An 18,410-nucleotide genomic window follows, 5' to 3' on the forward strand; every position below is an offset into this window, starting at 1 on the left:
AAAAAACAAAGCCTTGCCACTCTCCACTAGCCCAAACCAAATCAGGCCCAAAGGAAAAAAGAAAAGGAAAAGGGTTACCACAGCTAGGCTACAAAGCTACAGCCCAGCCAGACAGAGGGCCACGGCCTATAACCCATCTCCATCTCCTCTTCCTTCAGATCGATCAGATTGGAGCCACCAGGGGGTGGCGCTATGTCAATCCTCCACCGGCCCACCTCTGCTCTCCACCATCTTTGTGATATGGAGAGAAGCTCCCGACCCAACCCAAAAAAAAGTCCCCTATGCTTCTCCACAACCTGACTGCGGCCTCTGCCTCAGAACCTCTGATTGTGAATCAGAGCCTCCGCCTCAGAACCACCGTTGACCGCTTTCGAGAAGCACCGATCAAGACACCTTTAAGCTCCCTCTGAAATCCCCGTCGACCAACGTGACTACCTTGGACCAATCTTCATTGTGATCAAGCGACACCTCCGTCACCAAACGCAGCTCTCACCACGCCTGCACTGTCGTCGTGCTTGTCACCTCGCTACCCTCTTGCTGGAGCCCTGTCGGTGCTTGGTCTGGGGAATGCGAGTTCACCGCGGCCAACATACAAAACCTAGTGTTTCTGTCGCTATCCTTACAATGTAATGGATGCTTGATTTGATTTAGGGGAGTGAAACCTACACTCCCCATATTATAATCTGCACTCCCACTTTTCTAAATTTAATATATTTTATGATTTTATGTGTTGCACTTCCTCTTTTGCCCTTGTACTCCATCCAAAATGAAAACACCAAATTGCTCTCTCACCCATATACCAACCTATTCTCTTCATCTTCAACCCCAGCTCCGATATTATATACCCATAAAGAAAAAGAAAGAACTTCAACATCAATCCTATCAACCAATCCTTAAACTCAAATCCCAATTTTCTATCTTAGTTTATCAAACTTTCTCTTTATCTTTTCTAGGTTTTCATTTCTCGCTATAGCCCGAGATTGAGTTCTGTTGCTTTATTGGAAGGCTCACCTACGCCACCGACAATGATGCATTCAAAAGGGCATTTGCTCTTTTGGAGAGATTATCGAATCGAAGATCCTCAAAGGTCCAGGAAATTCGCATTTGTCATATACATCAACAAGAAGGCCATGAGGGGTGCAATCGAAGGCATAAACGGCCAGGACCTTAACAACCACAACATTACCGTCAATGAGGCTCAGTCCTATCAAAGCGGTGGCGAAGGCGGCAATAGTGGCGTCGCCCGTCGTGAGGACGGAGTTGGTGGCTATGGAAGTGGTGATGGAGGTTATGGCGGTGGTGGCCGTCGTGAAGGTGAAGGCAGTGGAATCCAAGTAATTCAAAGCTTTGAGATATTTAATTCAAAGCTTTAGACCAGGTTAATTCAAATGAAATCCAATTCCAACATCTACAAATATGCGTAACGTATCTGCCACTTCAGCTTGCATATATAGCATCCTAAGACTGTACTATTTTTCTCCAAGTTCTAGATGTTCTTTCACAAATCTGAGAAAATTTGTTGCTTTTCCGACACTTTATCCCATTGAGCAATGGTTTGAACAAGGTCAGGTTTGAGGCGGCCATCGAAGAATTCCTCTATTTTTTGTATCTTTTGTTGTCTGTAGCTCTCCATGAGCTATGAGCTGACTTTTAGTCCTGGAATTGAACAATTTGACTTAGAACAAGCTCTTTGGGCACAAGGTTTGGAGGTTGGATCTCTTTGGTTATGGTGGTGAACCGGTGATGGTTTATGTGTTCACTCTATGTTACTTTTCATGTGCTCAGCCTTGAAGAAAATGGTGTATGGGAAATGAAGTATAGACTATTCGTTTGCAAAAAAAAAAAAAAAAATTTTTTTTTTTTTTTTTTAAGGGAATTGAGTGTCAATCCGTTAGAGATAGAAAATGTTACATAGTGAATAGCTCATACAAAGAGGCCTACGACAAGATTGAGCCATTCCTAGGGAGCCTAACTGATCAACAACTAAAACGAAACAATGAATGAGGCAACCTAACATCTAACAAAGTCCTAGAAGAAAATGAAAAACTGAAGAAAACTAAGAGGCAGTTTTCCTGACAATACTAGGGAAAGAACCAGAACAAAACCATTCGCTAACCCTTTATTCAAGAGTTAATTACTGTTTACTCCCTATACTTATAGGGTTTCGTCGTTTCAGTCCCTGACCTTCGAATTTCACCTAAAAAGTCCCTGAACTCTCAATTTCCGCTCAATTCGTCCCTGCCGTCAAAACCTCGGTTATCTTGCTGACGTGGCATTCATTTCACACTAAAATGACGATTATACCCTCACTTACTCTTTTTTTATTATTTATTTTTTTCTCTCTCTATTTTTTCTTTTCTTTTCACCCTTTCCTTCGATTTATTTTTTCTTGTTCTCTCTCTCTCTCTCTCTCCCCCCCTCCTTCTGCTTCCAAAGAAGAAGCAGCAGCAGCAGCCCAAGAGGCGGAGCTGCAAACCCCAACCGGCCTCGTCAAGCCAGAAACCTCAGCCCAATTTAAAAAAACTAGCCTCCTCCATTTGACGTTCTGATAAACTTGAGTTAGATACAGAGGGATGGTGGTGCTTGCCGGCATGATGGGGATGATGGATGGATGGTGGGATGGCCACGGATGGACACCAGATCGGTCTGGTCGACTCGTCTCGACGGCACGATGCGTATCCCGGTAGTCTCTGCTCCGAAATACCGGTGACTGCAGCAAGAGGAAGCCCGAAAATTTCTGGGTTCGCCGGTGGGTTTTCCAGTTCCGGCCAAATCGCGGTGCCACACCTATATTAGAGTCTTCCTCTCGACCTCGCCGATCTATCCATGGTGTTTATTTGTTCAGATGATGATCCAAGTGAGAGAATCGAAAGGGGGAAGCTTTTGGGTTTTTACCGCAACTTTCCTTGCTTTTCCGACGGCTCCGGCCATAAACCACTACGCCGCCGTCATCACAGCCATAAACCACTCCAGCTTCGCCGGCCGGAAGCCCTCCTCTCTGAGCCCTCAGGTTCCAAGCCCTCACTACTTTTCCAACGCGGACGAGAGCCTTCTCCGAGTCATCGATGGATTCAGTGCGCCGAGGAGACCGATGATCAGGAGGTGAGATTTTGTTTAGGTCTGTTTGGGTTCTCAGAGATCGTTCAGAAATAAGTAAAAGGATTAGATTTTGATGCTTGGGAATTGTCAGTATTGGTTAGAATTCATTTGGGTTTGTTCAGATTTTAATTATGATTTGTGATTCTGGTTCTGTTGATTAGTGTTTGGATTATTTGGTAAGAACTAGATGATATTAGTTGGTATTATAAGAATTAATCTGTGTTTGATTTGGCTACTTTGATTGTATATGTTGGGAGTTGAGAGAAATTCAATAATAGGTTTGTATTTATGCATGTAAGGATTTCAGACTGTGAGGTGTCTGGTGGTATTTGGGAGGTGAGAGAGGAGGAAGAGGTGGTGGTGCTGGTGGTGTTTGGGAGGTGAGAGAGTGCGAGAGAATGGAAGAGGAAGTAAAGAGAAAAATAAAAATAAAACAGAAATTTTTTTAACTAAGGGTAAAATAGACATTTCGGCATAAAATGGCTGCCACATCAGCAACTTAACAGAGAAATTGACAGAAAATTGACGGCAGGGATGAATTTGGAGGAAATTGAGAGTTCAAGGACTTTTTAGGTGAAATTCAAAGGTCGGGGACTGAAACGATGAAACCCTATAAGTATAGGGAGTAAACAGTATTTAATCCTTTATTCAATGACCTAGAAACTACCCTACATGAGGGCACTCCTAAAAGTGCTACCATCACCATCTGGGTCAACGCTGACCTCCTCGACCTCCACCATGACCACCACAGGCTGCACCACCATCTCCTTGCTCGGGCTAGCTACACCCAACTCCTTACTTTTCAAAGCAGCCTTAAAAGCACGTCTCCTTCTGGACTTGGCTTCCTCATTCATCTGTAGTCGCCCAGCAGGCTTGGGGTTGTTCTTCTGCCCCAGAGGCCTACCCACCTTTGCCTTCTTAGCTGGTAAAACCAAAAGCACCTCATTAACAATCTTAAGAGCCAATTCAGGCTCAAAACGAAGCTGGACCACCTCAAGCTTACCGCCACTACCTTCACCTCAGGTCGCACCCGCTTACTATATTAAACCAAGGTCAGAGGAGCCCCAACCCTCTTCTTCCTTATAATGCTCTTGGGCTCCGTGACCGGCAATGGAGAAACAGGTTTCGGCTCTGGAAAAGGGACCTGCAGTTGAATATGAGCAAATTGGACTGCAAGATTCTTTGCTAGCTTGCCAGGAAGAGAGAGAGAGAGAGAAAGAGAGAGAGATCAATGCTGGGCCGCAAATAGGTATGGAACCGGAGACCCAAAACTTGACCCAGGGGAAGATGGATCAGAAACCCTAACCCTAGGTCTAAGGTTTGGGTGCAACCCACTCGCACTGGAGGACCGGAGCAGCCAGCAGGCTAGTGCTCCAAGAACCCACAGACTCGATAGAATCCCACCGTGAACTCGAAAGTCTGAGGAGGAAAAACCTGTTTCACCGGAGAGGAGATTGCATGGCATATATGTGGAAGTGAGTTTGTAAGAAGCATAACATCTATTAAATTTAGAAAGTGGGAGTGCATATAACAATTTGGAGAATGCAAATTTTACTCCCCTTAATTTATTTATGGATTTTGTTAATAATTAGATGCTGTTATAAACTAGAGAAAAATATAGAGATAGAAGAGAGAAACAGAGTATGGAGGAGGTAGAAGTATGTATTTCATTCTCATTAGACCCCTTTATATAGGAGTAATGTTTACATCATAATGACATAACTAATGAGTATTTACAGTGGACAGCCACATATATATAATATTTATAACACTCCCCCTTGGATGTTCACCACTAAATGATATGGTGTTGGACGCGCTTAATGTTGCCTCGTCAAAAACCTTGCCAGGTAACAAAAACCCAGTGGGACAAAAACAACCCTGGTCGAAGGAGAAAAAGAGTACAACGCGCATATGTCCTAGGTAGCATAATTTTGAATGCTCCTCCTGATGAGAATCTCCCCCTGATTTTGCAAGCTTCAATCATGTATGTAATAAAATACATGCACCATGTATATTAGATATGGTGTGTCGATTACATAGGTGAGACTATGTGTGCTTTGCATAAAAGGGGACTCATCATGAATTGCAATTCCTGCGAAAGGTTAGGGTAATACCAATAAAACTATGATAATAAATCTTACCTCAAGTAGAACCAATTTCATATGCTCAAATTATAGATAAAGATATTAGCTAATGAATAACAATATAAAGGAACAACAATTGACACATTTACCTTTATCAGATCATTGAAATTTAAGTATGACATACTTTGCCATAAATATCAATTTGGTTAATTGATAATTTCATATAGGCTCAATATGAGCTCTAGATAAATTCATAACTTCGCGAAAGTTAGAATATGTTGCAACATTATGAGTATGATTCGAATTCGATTTCTTAGTCTTGTCATAGTACTCATTGAGGCAATAAGTCACTTTGACCGTAATTGAATGAGTATGTATGAGCTTTAGACTTTTGATTCCATGAGTGAGCTTTAAGCTCTTTCACTCATTCATGGACTTGCCTTTGGCAATATGAATCCATTAAGGATTTGGTTAAGCAATATGCTTATAATGACACATAGGATTTGGGGATTTGCTTTTAGCAATTTGCCTTTAAGATCTTCATAATAATCATGACAACCTGCTATAAGCCTCTCGTCAATATAACAGCTATATGTAACACTGTACTTATAGAAAAGTTGTCGCTTGGAGAAGAATGCCCATGTCTCTATAAAGAGAATTGTGTCATAGTGATTTCAATTCACTTTAGTACACCCTTTGTTATTTTTAGGGTAGATAAAGTCCAAGTATATCATCACGTTTACAATATTTAAAATCATTGGAATTGCCTCTTTCCAATTTGGCCAATAGTATGATTTGTCGACACAATGAAACGTGGTAGTATATAGCCCTTGATGATATTTAGTTGCAACTACAGATGAGATATCATCAATGATCATCAATTAGAGATCTATCACACATTCAAAATATATGCATGCATTAGCTATAATAAGTGTATTCATATCAGGTACCCATGCCTCTTTTAGGGCATTTGTTGTCTCTCAAGGACAAATTAATTAAACAATGTGGATCTTTGTATAACCTCATAACGAGTGTTATAGGGCTTGTATAATCTTCCCTTATAGGGAGATTAAAACATTGGACTTGGTGGATATATCCCACATAATGCACGCCGTTACAATAGTGTTTCCTCCCCCTAACGGCGGGAAGACCATCTAGTTTGACCATTCGCAAAATATGCGTGCAAAAAATTTGGATTGGAAATCCATTGGTGGGTGGCGAGCCCAAACCAATTTTTAGGTCAAAAACTTGTCTTTAATAAGTGTCACTTTCTTAATTTCTCATAATTGATTGAGACTTTTTCTTAAGATAATAATAATACATGGTGGATAAATATCACACACCAATTCATATCGTTTTTCATAATATTTCTCCCCCTAATGACGGGAGAATTGTCTTATTAAAGTGACAACTCGCAGATATGCGATAAATTATAACTTCCTCGTTAGGAAAGTTTGCAATTATTGTTGTATTATACAATAATGTAGAGTATGTATGTAGATGAGTCTACATGACATAGTAATGACACATTAGTCACGCCAAAATAAATTTATTTGGCTCAATGAAATTTTTAATTCATGATATAGTATACAGTAGTATACTTATAGTTGATTAATACAACTTAATGTAGGTGAAACTTTCATCACCAAATATATGCAATGGTATTCCACATAGGTAACATAATACGAGCTCAGTTGGAGCCGGCCATCAATCAAGATCTGCAGCTCTTGAGATGATTGTTACCTTAGCTTGTGGAAGCATCAATTGTGAAAAATTATCAACAATTGCAATGGATCATGTCCATAGTTGCATTATATGCATGCAAGACAACTATGTTTGTCATTATATTTATCATGAACATTCATGGTTCAACATGAATTTATTAATGAACACGTGGTTCATAATATTGTTTGATACTGAAAACAAATGTCAAAATTATATACTCAAATTTGGAGTCTGGAACAGTAGTCCATATGAGTATAAGCATATACTCCAATAATAATAGATTTAAGGATCATAACCCTCATACTCAAAACATTTGGTTTGAGTCTTCACAATTAGAAGCATGTTCTAAAAGTGGAGTGAACAGAGGTTCACATGTACTCATAAAGAGAAGGGACAAAGGTCCTGACATAATTGGAGATCAAGAAACAAGATGTTTCGATCTATTTGATTGTATAACAATCAGTGGAGGAATTTTAAGTCCTCATGTAATTGGATCAAGAAACATGTAGTTTCGATCTCATTATAAATTGACAATTTTATATCAAATTATTAGATAAGATAATAAGATGAGATCAAATTGAAGTCGTCAAACTCATGAAAAATACATACCTCGATTCTGTTGAAAATATAATTGATATGGTTGATATAAATTGGTGAGTAACAGAATATTCTAAAATAGAGACAGATTCATTTAGAGTCAGTAATTGAAACATGCATTAATATAACATTGTAACAAAATAATCATAAATTTGGTGTAGTCTAGTTGGTTAATATATTTGGTTTGCATCCAAAAAGACCTGGGTTCAAGTCCCAGCTATGGAAAATAATTTTGTTATTTTTTCACAAACGACATAATCATATGAGGTAGATATGACAAAAATAATCATAAGTAATAAATGTTCATTATGATTGCATAAAATAAATAACTATGGTAAGTATCGGAAATGGTAATAGAATGAGTTACTTATAACAATAATTACCGGGAATGGTAATAAAATTGATAATAAAATGAGTTATTAATAACAATAACTACAAGATAATGGCAATTAAAAATATTATCATGATAATTGTAACTCTTGCAACAAATTCTCATGACAAATTCATTTATGAAAGAATTGTAATAAAGGTAATTTAAACATAATAAATATGATTAAACAGATAAAGATAATGAAACATAATTATGTTTAATCAGTGCCAAAACATAGGCTTAAAATGACTAAACAAAATAAATAGAGACAAAAAAAACGCCTAAACATAGGCTTAAAATTTATCAGTGTCAAGAAAACCGCCGCTGATCATGTAATCATTATGTTTTCCATTGTCCACAAAAAAACAGAGACTTTGAGCTTGTTATCTTGATTCTCCACATAATTTTAGTTGGGAGGTAATCATATGTTTAGCGGAATTGAAAATCAGTGACAGATTTAAAGTTCTGAAGGCGCAAAATGCGTCCATTCATATTGGGCTCTAGATAGAACAATGGTTTTCTGGTAAGCAAATCGATCAGCCAATACTTGCCAAATCTCAAGTGGATCTTTCACCGTAAGGTAATCATCTTTTAGGATCTTATCAAGATGATAACGCAAGAAAATCATAGGTTTGGCGGGATCTTGCACAGATGACTGATTGTCAACTTTGATGGCATTTCCAAGGTTTTTAGCCATAAGGTGAATTTCAGCATCAAATAGTTCTTGCCAGAAATTTTAAGAGGATCATAGTCCAATTTTGTTAGATGTGTCATCTTTCTACAAAGAGAAAAGATGAGATATATTAGGATCCATAATTATTAGAACAATATGTTCTATGAAAAATTCATATACGAAACAAAGGTTTCGAAGAGTTCATAAATATGAACAATGGATCCCATAGGGAACACACGAGAAAAACATTCGTGTGATGTCTATAGAACTATAGGTTCTACGACTACTCGGTCAAAGGACGCGAGTCTTGAGCAATGAAACATGTTGTTCTCATTGTCGTATATGAAATATAAATTTTCAAAAATTATATTATATAAAAGATACATACAAATACATGTAAATGATCGCATAAAGAAAATTGATATTCATCTAGGAGAGAAAGAAGAAAAACTCATAGATCATTAGCCTTGGTCATAAGCAACTATGTTGCACCATAAGGCTTGCGGATCATCATGGAGTTCAAAGAAGAAGAAGAAGAAAAATAAGAGCAAATTCGTGCTGATAACGTGTTATAAACTAGAGAAAAATATAGAGATAGAAGAGAGAAACAGAGTATGGAGGAGGTAGAAGTATGTATTTCATTCTCATTAGACCCCTTTATATCGGAGTAATGTTTACATCATAAGGACATAACTAATGAGTATTTACAGTGGACAGCCACATATATATAATATTTATAACAGATGCTTGTATATTGTATGAATTGATTATAATGCATGTTTAGGAATTGTCAACTCTTGGATATGTGTTTTAACATTTCTAAAGTAAAATTTAGGGGATGACATTCTTAGATTTTAGAGCTAGAACCCCCGATTTTAGATTCGCGGGAGATACAAGCATGGTTCATTACATAACTAGCGTGATTGTGGTTATGGTGAGATTGGTTGCCTAATTCCTCAACCACTAGGCATTTTGATGTGAGTTAGTGACCTTTGAACTGGCTCTATTTCATGAGAAGTGAGTTGCTATGGCCCTTGACTCGGAGTAGGAATACCAAGAAATGAAATTTCGGCCCTTGAGTCTTGATAAATCTTGGGTACAGCGACTACTATTTTTAGTTAATTGCACGTTAATTAAATTAGCATCTAGCACATTGAATTAGGGTTAGGATTCATCTCTAGCCACAAATCCCTTGTATGTCTCCATTTCTTACTTTGCTTTCCTTTATTTAATTTAATTGTCAGTTAAAGTTTTCATTTAAATTCTTGCAATTTATTTCTAGAAATTCGAATCACAATTATCGGTGACAATTTCTAACTCATTATAAATAGTCATCACTAGGTTCTTAGTTTTGATTAGGCTTCGGTGCAAACCAAAGACGAGCATTGCTAAAGGTTGGTGCCTTGGATTAGTATCTATTTACTTTATTTTTGTTTTATTTACTTATATTAGAGCATCTCCAACAGAATAGCTAAATTTGAGTTTTAGCTTATAACTATTTTTGAAGTAAAAGTCAACTCCAACAGACTACCTATAGCTAAGTTAAATTTAACTTTACCTAAAATGGCTAGCTATATTTAGCTAGTGAATCATACATAGCTAAAGTAAAAATTATATTTCTCTCTCCTCTTTTGTCCACATGTTAGTTTACGATTTGGTAAAACATAGTATCACTTACAAATAGCTAGTAGTGCTGGAGTAACATTGTTCAATCAATAGCTACATTTCACAACTTTAGCTAAATTTAACTAGAAGTAACTTCTACTGTTGGAGATGGTCTTAGTGACTTTAGTTCAGTTCTAACTCCTGAATGATTGTGGGTTAGCCACTGATCCCTAAGATACGATAAATTCCGGGCATAATATTTTCCTTACTTAGCTTCGACACGTGCGCTTGCATTTAGCCAAATCGTGTTCAAGTTAGTGTCAAGTCAGTGTCAACCTATGATTACTCAAAATTGACCTATCAGATAAGCGGGTTGTCTTTAGGTATTCATATTGAAACCCGAATTTTTAAGTCTATTATCTACTAATATTTTCTTAGTTTATATATAAATCTTTTGACCCGCGCTTTTGCGCGCAAATATCAATAATATTTTGGATTTCGTTGTCCATGGTTCGATTGATCAACATAAAATACAATTTTCAATTACAATTTGTTTTTTGGTGGAAAGGCAAGAATATATTAAAAATCAATATTACACATGGTGGTTACACTTTTTTTGGGTCACGACAATAAGAGACATCGATCATGTAAGTAAATTCACATATTTTCTAATGAAACTAGTTCAGAAAGTGCTGATCTTGGAACTGAAAATTAAAACCATAAATACAGAGCTCCAAGTTTTTTGTGTCGTTTCTCCTAAACATAGAAATTGAGCTAGAATGGACCAACTCCCCTAAAACTAATGTCACAATAAAAAAAAAAAAATATGATTAAGACAAATATAAACACATAGCACATGATCTAACAAATAGTGATGAAAATGAGCAATATTTGAGAAACGATACACCAAAAAAGACTCAAATGATAGATGCAGGGAAAAACAAGTTTACTTGTTAAGTTGATTTGCTAAAGAGAAGAAGTTGTTGTTGCAATTGGTGGCTGAGGTACATTATGCCCCTTTAGGCCATGAATGTTTGAAAATTTTGGTGCACGGAGTTTTTTTTTTATAATGCATCTAAGAAAGTGTATAATAAAGAGAAATGGAATTTGCTTGATTGAAGTGGATGAATGTTTACAGAATAGAGCACATATAAATACTACAATTGTGAATAAGCCTAGCTGCTATCATACAATAAGATCACATGTGAAAGTTAACACAGATGGCAGATGGCAGTTCAATATGTGGTTGTGCTTGGTCTTCTTGGTCAGCAATGTAGCAACAAGCTTTGTCTATTGTACTTGGGTGAGAGAGCACGAGTTGTCTTCCAATTGTCTTGTGCTGGAGTGTTTTGTTCTCTTGTGCAGCCTTGTAATCTTGTGCTTTTCTTCTGGTAATGTCTTCATCTTATCACTTTTAAGGTACATTATTCTAACTTTTACTCACCTTGATGATGAAAACTGACCTAGCGTTTTGCTGGGGTTTGAGAATGTCTCCCTTGTCGCTTGCCGTCTCTCGTACCTTCTTTGCTATTTGTCAACGAAGACCATGGTAGACCTTGGTCTACTCCTCCTCTTCCTCGCTTGCCTGGGTGGTAATGGATCTGTCTTACTTTCTGTGATTGGTGGTGGGAAATCCCCGCATGGTGGTGTTGGCATTATTGGGTTCGATGGTAACTTATTGTCGGGTTCTAAGGTTCCGATTCAGTGGTAGGTGGCGTTTTTGTGGTGGTTGGTTCTCGATGGAGGTCTGCAGATGTGTTCCGGGGGAAGGATGTCAGTCTCTAGCGGCGTGAGGACAAAAACTGTGCTCTTGGATCGTTGTTCATTGGTGGTGATTGGTGTGGGATGGCGCCTAATATGAATTTCATTGGTTGGGATGTCAGAAAAGAGGATCTTGCTCGCTTTGAGTCGGATTGGAATGTCAGTGCCCAGTACTTAGATGGGTTGTGGCTTAGTGGTGGTATTGGTGTTTATCGCTGGTGCCTATGGGAAGTTCTTTATTGTGGCTTTGATTTCTGGTCTTGTGGAGCTTGAGGCTGACGCTTCCTCAACTGACCCAAGGCTTGGCCTAGCGGTGAGTGAGGCCAGAGCCAGCACCAACAGGGGCGATCATGCTTGGGAGGTAGACTTGGTTTTTCCTAGTTGGGCCATATGGGCTTTTACTTGGCTTGTTCGGTCCAAACTAGATTCTTAGGTTTAGTTGTTTTAGGCCCAAGTGATCTCTAGGGTTTTAAACATTTAGTTTGTTTTTGGGCCTTCATCCTTTGTTTCCGAAGGGTGTAACTGCTGTTTTTTTTTTTTTTTTTGGCGAGGAGGTTCTAAAGAAAACATAAGTTTTGATATACCGTTTATTTCTCTTCAATCGGGATTCTCTAGTTTTTTGTTTTGGTTTGTGCTTCATACAAAAAGGTGGGTGTAGTAGGTGTTGGCTTATATTGAATGCATTATGAGTAATGGCTCTTTCTGACGGCCCATAAGAGTGGGTAATTATTATTCTGCTTGCTGAATTATATAATGAATGACTTATTCGATAAAAAAAAAATAATAATAAAAAAAAAACTTCTACCCTTCCTTTTGATCTGCTAATTGATCTAAGAGAAAAATATTAGACCCTGCATCTATAAATACAGACTAATATTTTTTTTCTTTCTATTTTACAGGAATATCCGAATATGTTTGGCATCTAGCATCATATCAAAATTTATCATCAAGCCAATCATGTAGTTAGTTATCACTCTATATATCTTTTGCACTAAACAATTCTAACCTGTGATGTTCTATGCTTGGAATTCCGGTTTTTATTAGGTTTAGTTAATTGGAAAATTGCTGGTTAGTTGTTTACTTACATTTCAAACTATGATTTTGTAATTGGAGTCCATATTGTATTATTTATTTACTAATCGCATGAATTCTTTAGTTTACTTGTGGTGGGAATGAATAGTTTAGATCAGATGCATGTGGCAAAATGTGTAGGAACAACAATAAAAAGCTTCTACTCATACCTCCCATATCTGTATTTGGACCGGGATCTCACATCATATTTTACGCTTATACTTCCAATTTTACCCTTATTGTTTTCTCTCTACACCTCCCTTCTTTTTAGTTCCTACCTCCACTATTCCACACCATCTGGATCTTCATCCCAAGTGATTTGTCTCCCCGTACCAAGTTATTGACTCCTCTACTTCTATAGAAGTGACCTAGAGAACATTAACATCATCCTATTTTATCAAAGGGCAATCTGAAAGTATGAAACAGAGCATAGTTTTGAGATCGACCTAAAGAATTCCAAATGAAACAAAGCAAATCTTTTTAAACATGTTTATGTCAATTTCATGAGATCAGTTATGAGCTTTGGCTTGTTTCTGAAATTGGATGTTTGATATACCGGTGCTAATGAACATGAAATATGGAATTATGCAGATAGAAAATCCTTTGAAAACTCAATATGTTTGTAGAGAGAGACGATTGATGCCATGAGATAGTTAAAAAATGGGAGGTATGAATAGAAACTCTCAGGAAAAAAATTTAAAAAAAAAACAAAGTCGCCGGCATGCATTTCCTGCCAAAGGATTTTCAAGGCAAGTGGGGTTTGTAATTATAACATTCAAAGTGTAGAGAGAAACTTATAGGGTATAGTTAACATTGCAGAAACTTATACCAGTATACCACTAACGTTATACATGATTTTCCACTTTCGGAGCTATGTTGATCCTATTAATTAAGATTAGAGGGTTTCGAAGAATTCAGTAACAAAATCAAACACCTTAAATTTTTAGTTGATCCCAACGACCATGTTATGAAGAAGAATACATATATAGGCCATCAAGTACCTCGTTTTTTCGTTGCACCTCTTCTAAAGAATTCTCAACTTCTTCCCTTGAGACCTTTTCGAACAGATATTTATCGTCTTCAATGGTGGCACAAGGATCAATGACCTTGAGAAACTCTTTCATTTCTGTACAACACAAGAGGAGCCTTCTTCATTAGTTTACCACCTCGCAGTCCCATACCCTTAATTCGAGAGATCCATTGGTTCCTCTTTCTCCGCAAGTATTAATGGCCCGACTTCGATAGTCAACTTATAACTTCTCTCTGTCAGATTCGTAGAACCACATGACAGAATCAATAGCACTAATCAAGTTTTACTTGCAATAATTAATAAACGAGTAGGTACTTATCTATAAGGAGTGCTCCTTATGCAAAGTACATCGTTTCCCCCAAACGCGGTTATAACTTGATAACTCAGCCTCTTTCTGAGTTTGACTGTTGGTACGTTCCGTACGAATCAGCCCCCACCTCATTAATCAAAGTGTTGATTGCATGTGCGGCAGATTCCATTCACCAAGATCTGTCTCTCTTTCATCTTCTAGGTCTTGCATTTTTTTTTTTTTTTTGAATAAGCATCTTTTCCTTTCAGCTCTATATATTTATGACTCCCACATTGAGCATTTTCACACAGCACCGCTTTACTTGAGTTAACTAGATCTGCTCTTCTTCTTCTCCTTTGCAGTGCTTTGCTTTCTTGTCAGAAATGACTTCTGCAGAGTTTGATGATTTGGAGAACGGAAGCTGCGGCAAAGGGCCTTGCGGCCGTATGCTGCGGTGGCTGAAGGCGGTGTCGGCGAAGTCGTGGGGTAAGGTAGTGGAGGTAGCGAGGGAGGGGAAGAAGCTCGCAGAGGATGATCCGAGAAGGATTGTGCATTCGTTCAAAGTAGGGTTGGCTATTACGTTGGTTTGTCTGTTTTATTACTATCGACCGCTTTATGATGGCTTTGGTGTCGATGCAATGTGGGCGGTCTTGACCGTGGCCCTTGTGTTTGAGTACTCGGTTGGTAAGCATTCTGTACTTTTAGAAGCTCTCCTTCACGATTAAAACGCATTTGTTCATAGAAATTAATAGCCCATGTATATTGTGATAGTTAAATGCCCTCTCCCTTAAGAGGTCACAACAAAATAAGGTGGTTGTGCTTAAGTGGTTAGAAATGTAATGATGATCATTGATATCTTAATTGATAAACTACCAAGGTCTAGCTAGGATGATTATATATTAAATTTTGTTATGTTTTCGAATCAAAATGTGAATGAATAAAAAAAGAGCAAAATATTGTGTATTGCCCCAATATAATTGATCTTAAAAGGAATTGGATCAGTACTCTTTCGACTCCCATTAACTTACCAATACTCAATCTTCTAAATTTTTTTATCAATTTTTGTCAATGAAGAAAAAAGTAAATGTTTACTTAACACACACACACACACAAAGGATCCTTCTAGTTAAGGATTCCTTTTTTTGACCATTTTAAGGGATTACTCATTAGACCCACTTTTCGATCACATATTCACATCTTAACTGTAGTTTTTAGGTATATATGAGCAGATCATTTATGCAAATTTTCAACCAAATTGATAATCATAAGGCATTCATAACTGCGTTTTACAAATATAAACACAAATGATTTAAGTTGGACAGATTTGGTTCGTCCATTAATTTAATCTAGTTCGTTACCTTAACGATCATCAATTTAGCTGAAAATTTACAGAAATGATCTATACATTATGACCTAAAAACTGAACGGTCAAGATGCCGAAATACTATCTAAAAGTGGGTCCTACAATGATCCCTTAAAATGGCCAAAAAAGAGATCCCTTAGTGGAAGGGCATATATAAAATGGCCAAAAAAAATTTATAACCAATGTTCTAAAACTTGCTAGGTAGTAGGTGCGGTGGAGAGAGCCCTAGTGCCTAGGAGCTAAGGCGGGGTTTAGGCAGATGTTTATTTTAATTTTATTTTATCATAAAACATAGAAATAAGTGCAATTAAAAAAAAAAAAAACTATAGTTGGTAGTATTATTAATTGAAATATAATGACTACTTACATGTAAGAAGTTATTTTTAAGTATTTGACCAAAAAAGATAAATATTTTGAGCATTTTTTTAAATCCGGCCAACTTATGCACCGCCCAGACTATATGGAGCAGTTGGCCACTGCCTAGAATTTTTTTTAAAACACTTTCAGTAACTAATAATGCATCTTGTTTCCCCACTTTTAATGCTTTCTTTCATTTTCCAGGAGGAACCCTAGAAAGGGGTATAAATAGGATGATGGCAACGTTACTAGCTGGTGCTCTAGCTGTTGGAGTTCATCACATATCAACTCTTTGGGGAGGAAAAGTCGGGGAGCCCATATTGATGGCATTTTCCGTCTTTGTTGTGGGTGTGTTCCATGCTTCTAATTAATTCAGAGTTTTTTTATTTATTTATTTTTTATTTTATCAAATTAATTGAGAGTTTAAGCGCATAAAGTAGCATGATATGTTCATAAGATTAACTGTTTTCATGTTTGGCAGCTGCAATTATGACCTTCCTGAGATTCTTCCCCGTGTTAAAGGCAAGGCATGACTATGGGCTGATGATATTCATACTGACCTTCTGCTTGGTTTCGGTATCCGGCTACAAAGACGAACAGGTACTAGACATGGCACACAGGAGGCTCTCAACGGTTGCTATAGGAGGCTGCACTACTATTATAGTTTGTATCTGCATTTGCCCTGTGTGGATTGGAGTTGATCTCCACAATTTAATTGCTGGTAACATGGAAAAGCTTGGGGATTTTATGGAAGGTACGTATATATGCTATCAACACTTTGTTATTTTCTACCTGATGCTTCAACTAATATATATAATTACAACTAAGCACTACTTTGACGTAATTTACAGGATTTGGATTTGAATACTTTGGCATAACAGAGAATGGGTTGTCATTAAGTGATACTAAATCTTCGCTTCAGCGATATAAAAGTGTTCTTACATCAAAAGGCCTTGAATACGGTAAGTGAAACTGAGAAATGGAATATCTTTTATATCTTAGAGAAACTTATATTATTTTCCAATATGAACCTATTCATTTTTGGGGCCATGTCCCAATAATATTGCATAATACAAACTGTCTATTCTAAATTCATTCTGGATGAAATAACTTCTTGCAAAGCCACAAAAAAAAAAAAGAAAAAAAAAAAGAAGATTAAGAAAATCTGAAGACAGTTATCCCTTCGCCACTATCGATCATTTTCGTCCATTTAGTTTTCATTTGTTGAAATAAACTTAAAGGATATATGGTTTGAAGAGAAATCTGATAGTACGTACGTAATAAACAGTTCAGATTATGTGAGATAAAGTTGTACGTGTAATGAGCTAACAAATAGTTAGCGTTGTATTATGAATGTAAACTGTTACTTATATTATATACAAATATCTTGGCTATCCAAGAAAATGATTTAAATTTATGTTATGAGTGTTGCAATCGGATATTTCACATTAAGAATGAGAAGACTGAGCAAGGATACTACGGAAAGAGTTTTGTACGGTTTTGTTCATGGTGAAGGCAGAGACATTATAAATTCAAGATCTTGTCAAATAATTTTTGGTTAGGATGCTAGTTCAGTAGTAATTAATAATGATATATTGTTTCTATTTTTCAGGCTAACTTGGCACGATGGGAACCAGGTCATGGCGGGTTCAAGTTCTGTCACCCATGGGAGAAGTACTTGAATGTTGGAACCCAAAGTCGGCAGTGTGCCTATAAAATTGAAGCTCTTAACACTTACCTGAACACTGAAATTCAAGTATACTACCCAAAACCTACTTTACACCATTGCTACCACTCGGATTATGAATTTGTAAATCTAACTAGATAATGACATTTTTAATGCAGGCGCCCGCTGAAATTCGAAGCAAAATTCAAGAACCATGCACAAATATTTGCAATGAATGCGGAAAAGCTTTGAAGGAATTAGCTGCAGCACTCAAGAAAATGACTCTGTCATCATCAGCTGATCAACACATTGCATACTCATTAGCAGCAGCTGAGAGCCTCGACTCGTTACTCAAAAGTGGCATATGGGAAGATGCTAATGTGCTAGAAACAATACCATCCGCTGCGGTGGCGTTGCTTCTTATTGATGTTGTAGCTTGTGTAGAGAAGATTTCGGAAGCAGTTCATGAACTAGCATCCGCTGCAGACTTCAAGACTGAACAACCACAACTACTTCAGGAGCCAGTGCTTTCTGAAGAATCACATGTTGCTATGACAATTGATCATAATTCAACTGAGGGGCTACCAGAAAATGGAAGTTCAAATGGCATCACTACTAATTATAAAATTTATAATGTTTAAAATATTGAAGTTTAAATATTAGGTGCACAAGGTACTCTAGTTAGTACATAGGTCTTGCGTTCTAGGTCAAGGGACTTCC

The 18,410-nt window shown here is 37.3% G+C and overlaps 1 protein-coding gene across 1 annotated transcript; it reads left to right on the plus strand.

Moving 5' to 3' along the window:
- Positions 1–14,645: 14,645 nt before the first annotated feature.
- Positions 14,646–18,410, plus strand: LOC133728044 (aluminum-activated malate transporter 2-like). Its single transcript, XM_062155463.1, has 7 exons — positions 14,646–14,988; positions 16,229–16,372; positions 16,506–16,778; positions 16,876–16,986; positions 17,562–17,566; positions 17,637–17,780; positions 17,870–18,410. Exons 1-7 carry the CDS (start codon positions 14,688–14,690, stop codon positions 18,329–18,331), a joined length of 1,440 nt encoding a protein of 479 aa, XP_062011447.1. The 5' UTR covers positions 14,646–14,687; the 3' UTR covers positions 18,332–18,410.

This window comes from Rosa rugosa, chromosome 2 (assembly GCF_958449725.1).
Source record: "Rosa rugosa chromosome 2, drRosRugo1.1, whole genome shotgun sequence".
Taxonomy (NCBI): Eukaryota; Viridiplantae; Streptophyta; class Magnoliopsida; order Rosales; family Rosaceae; genus Rosa; species Rosa rugosa.

What these genes read in the sequence shown, in the direction of transcription:
- LOC133728044 (XM_062155463.1), top strand. Translation starts at nt 14,688, where the DNA reads ATGACTTCTGCAGAGTTTGATGATTTGGAGAACGGAAGCTGCGGCAAA. An exon ending in TGTGTTTGAGTACTCGGTTG is followed by an intron (nt 14,989 to 16,228) that starts GTAAGCATTCTG and finishes TTCATTTTCCAG; the next exon opens with GAGGAACCCTAGAAAGGGGT. An exon ending in GCTTGGGGATTTTATGGAAG is followed by an intron (nt 16,779 to 16,875) that starts GTACGTATATAT and finishes CGTAATTTACAG; the next exon opens with GATTTGGATTTGAATACTTT.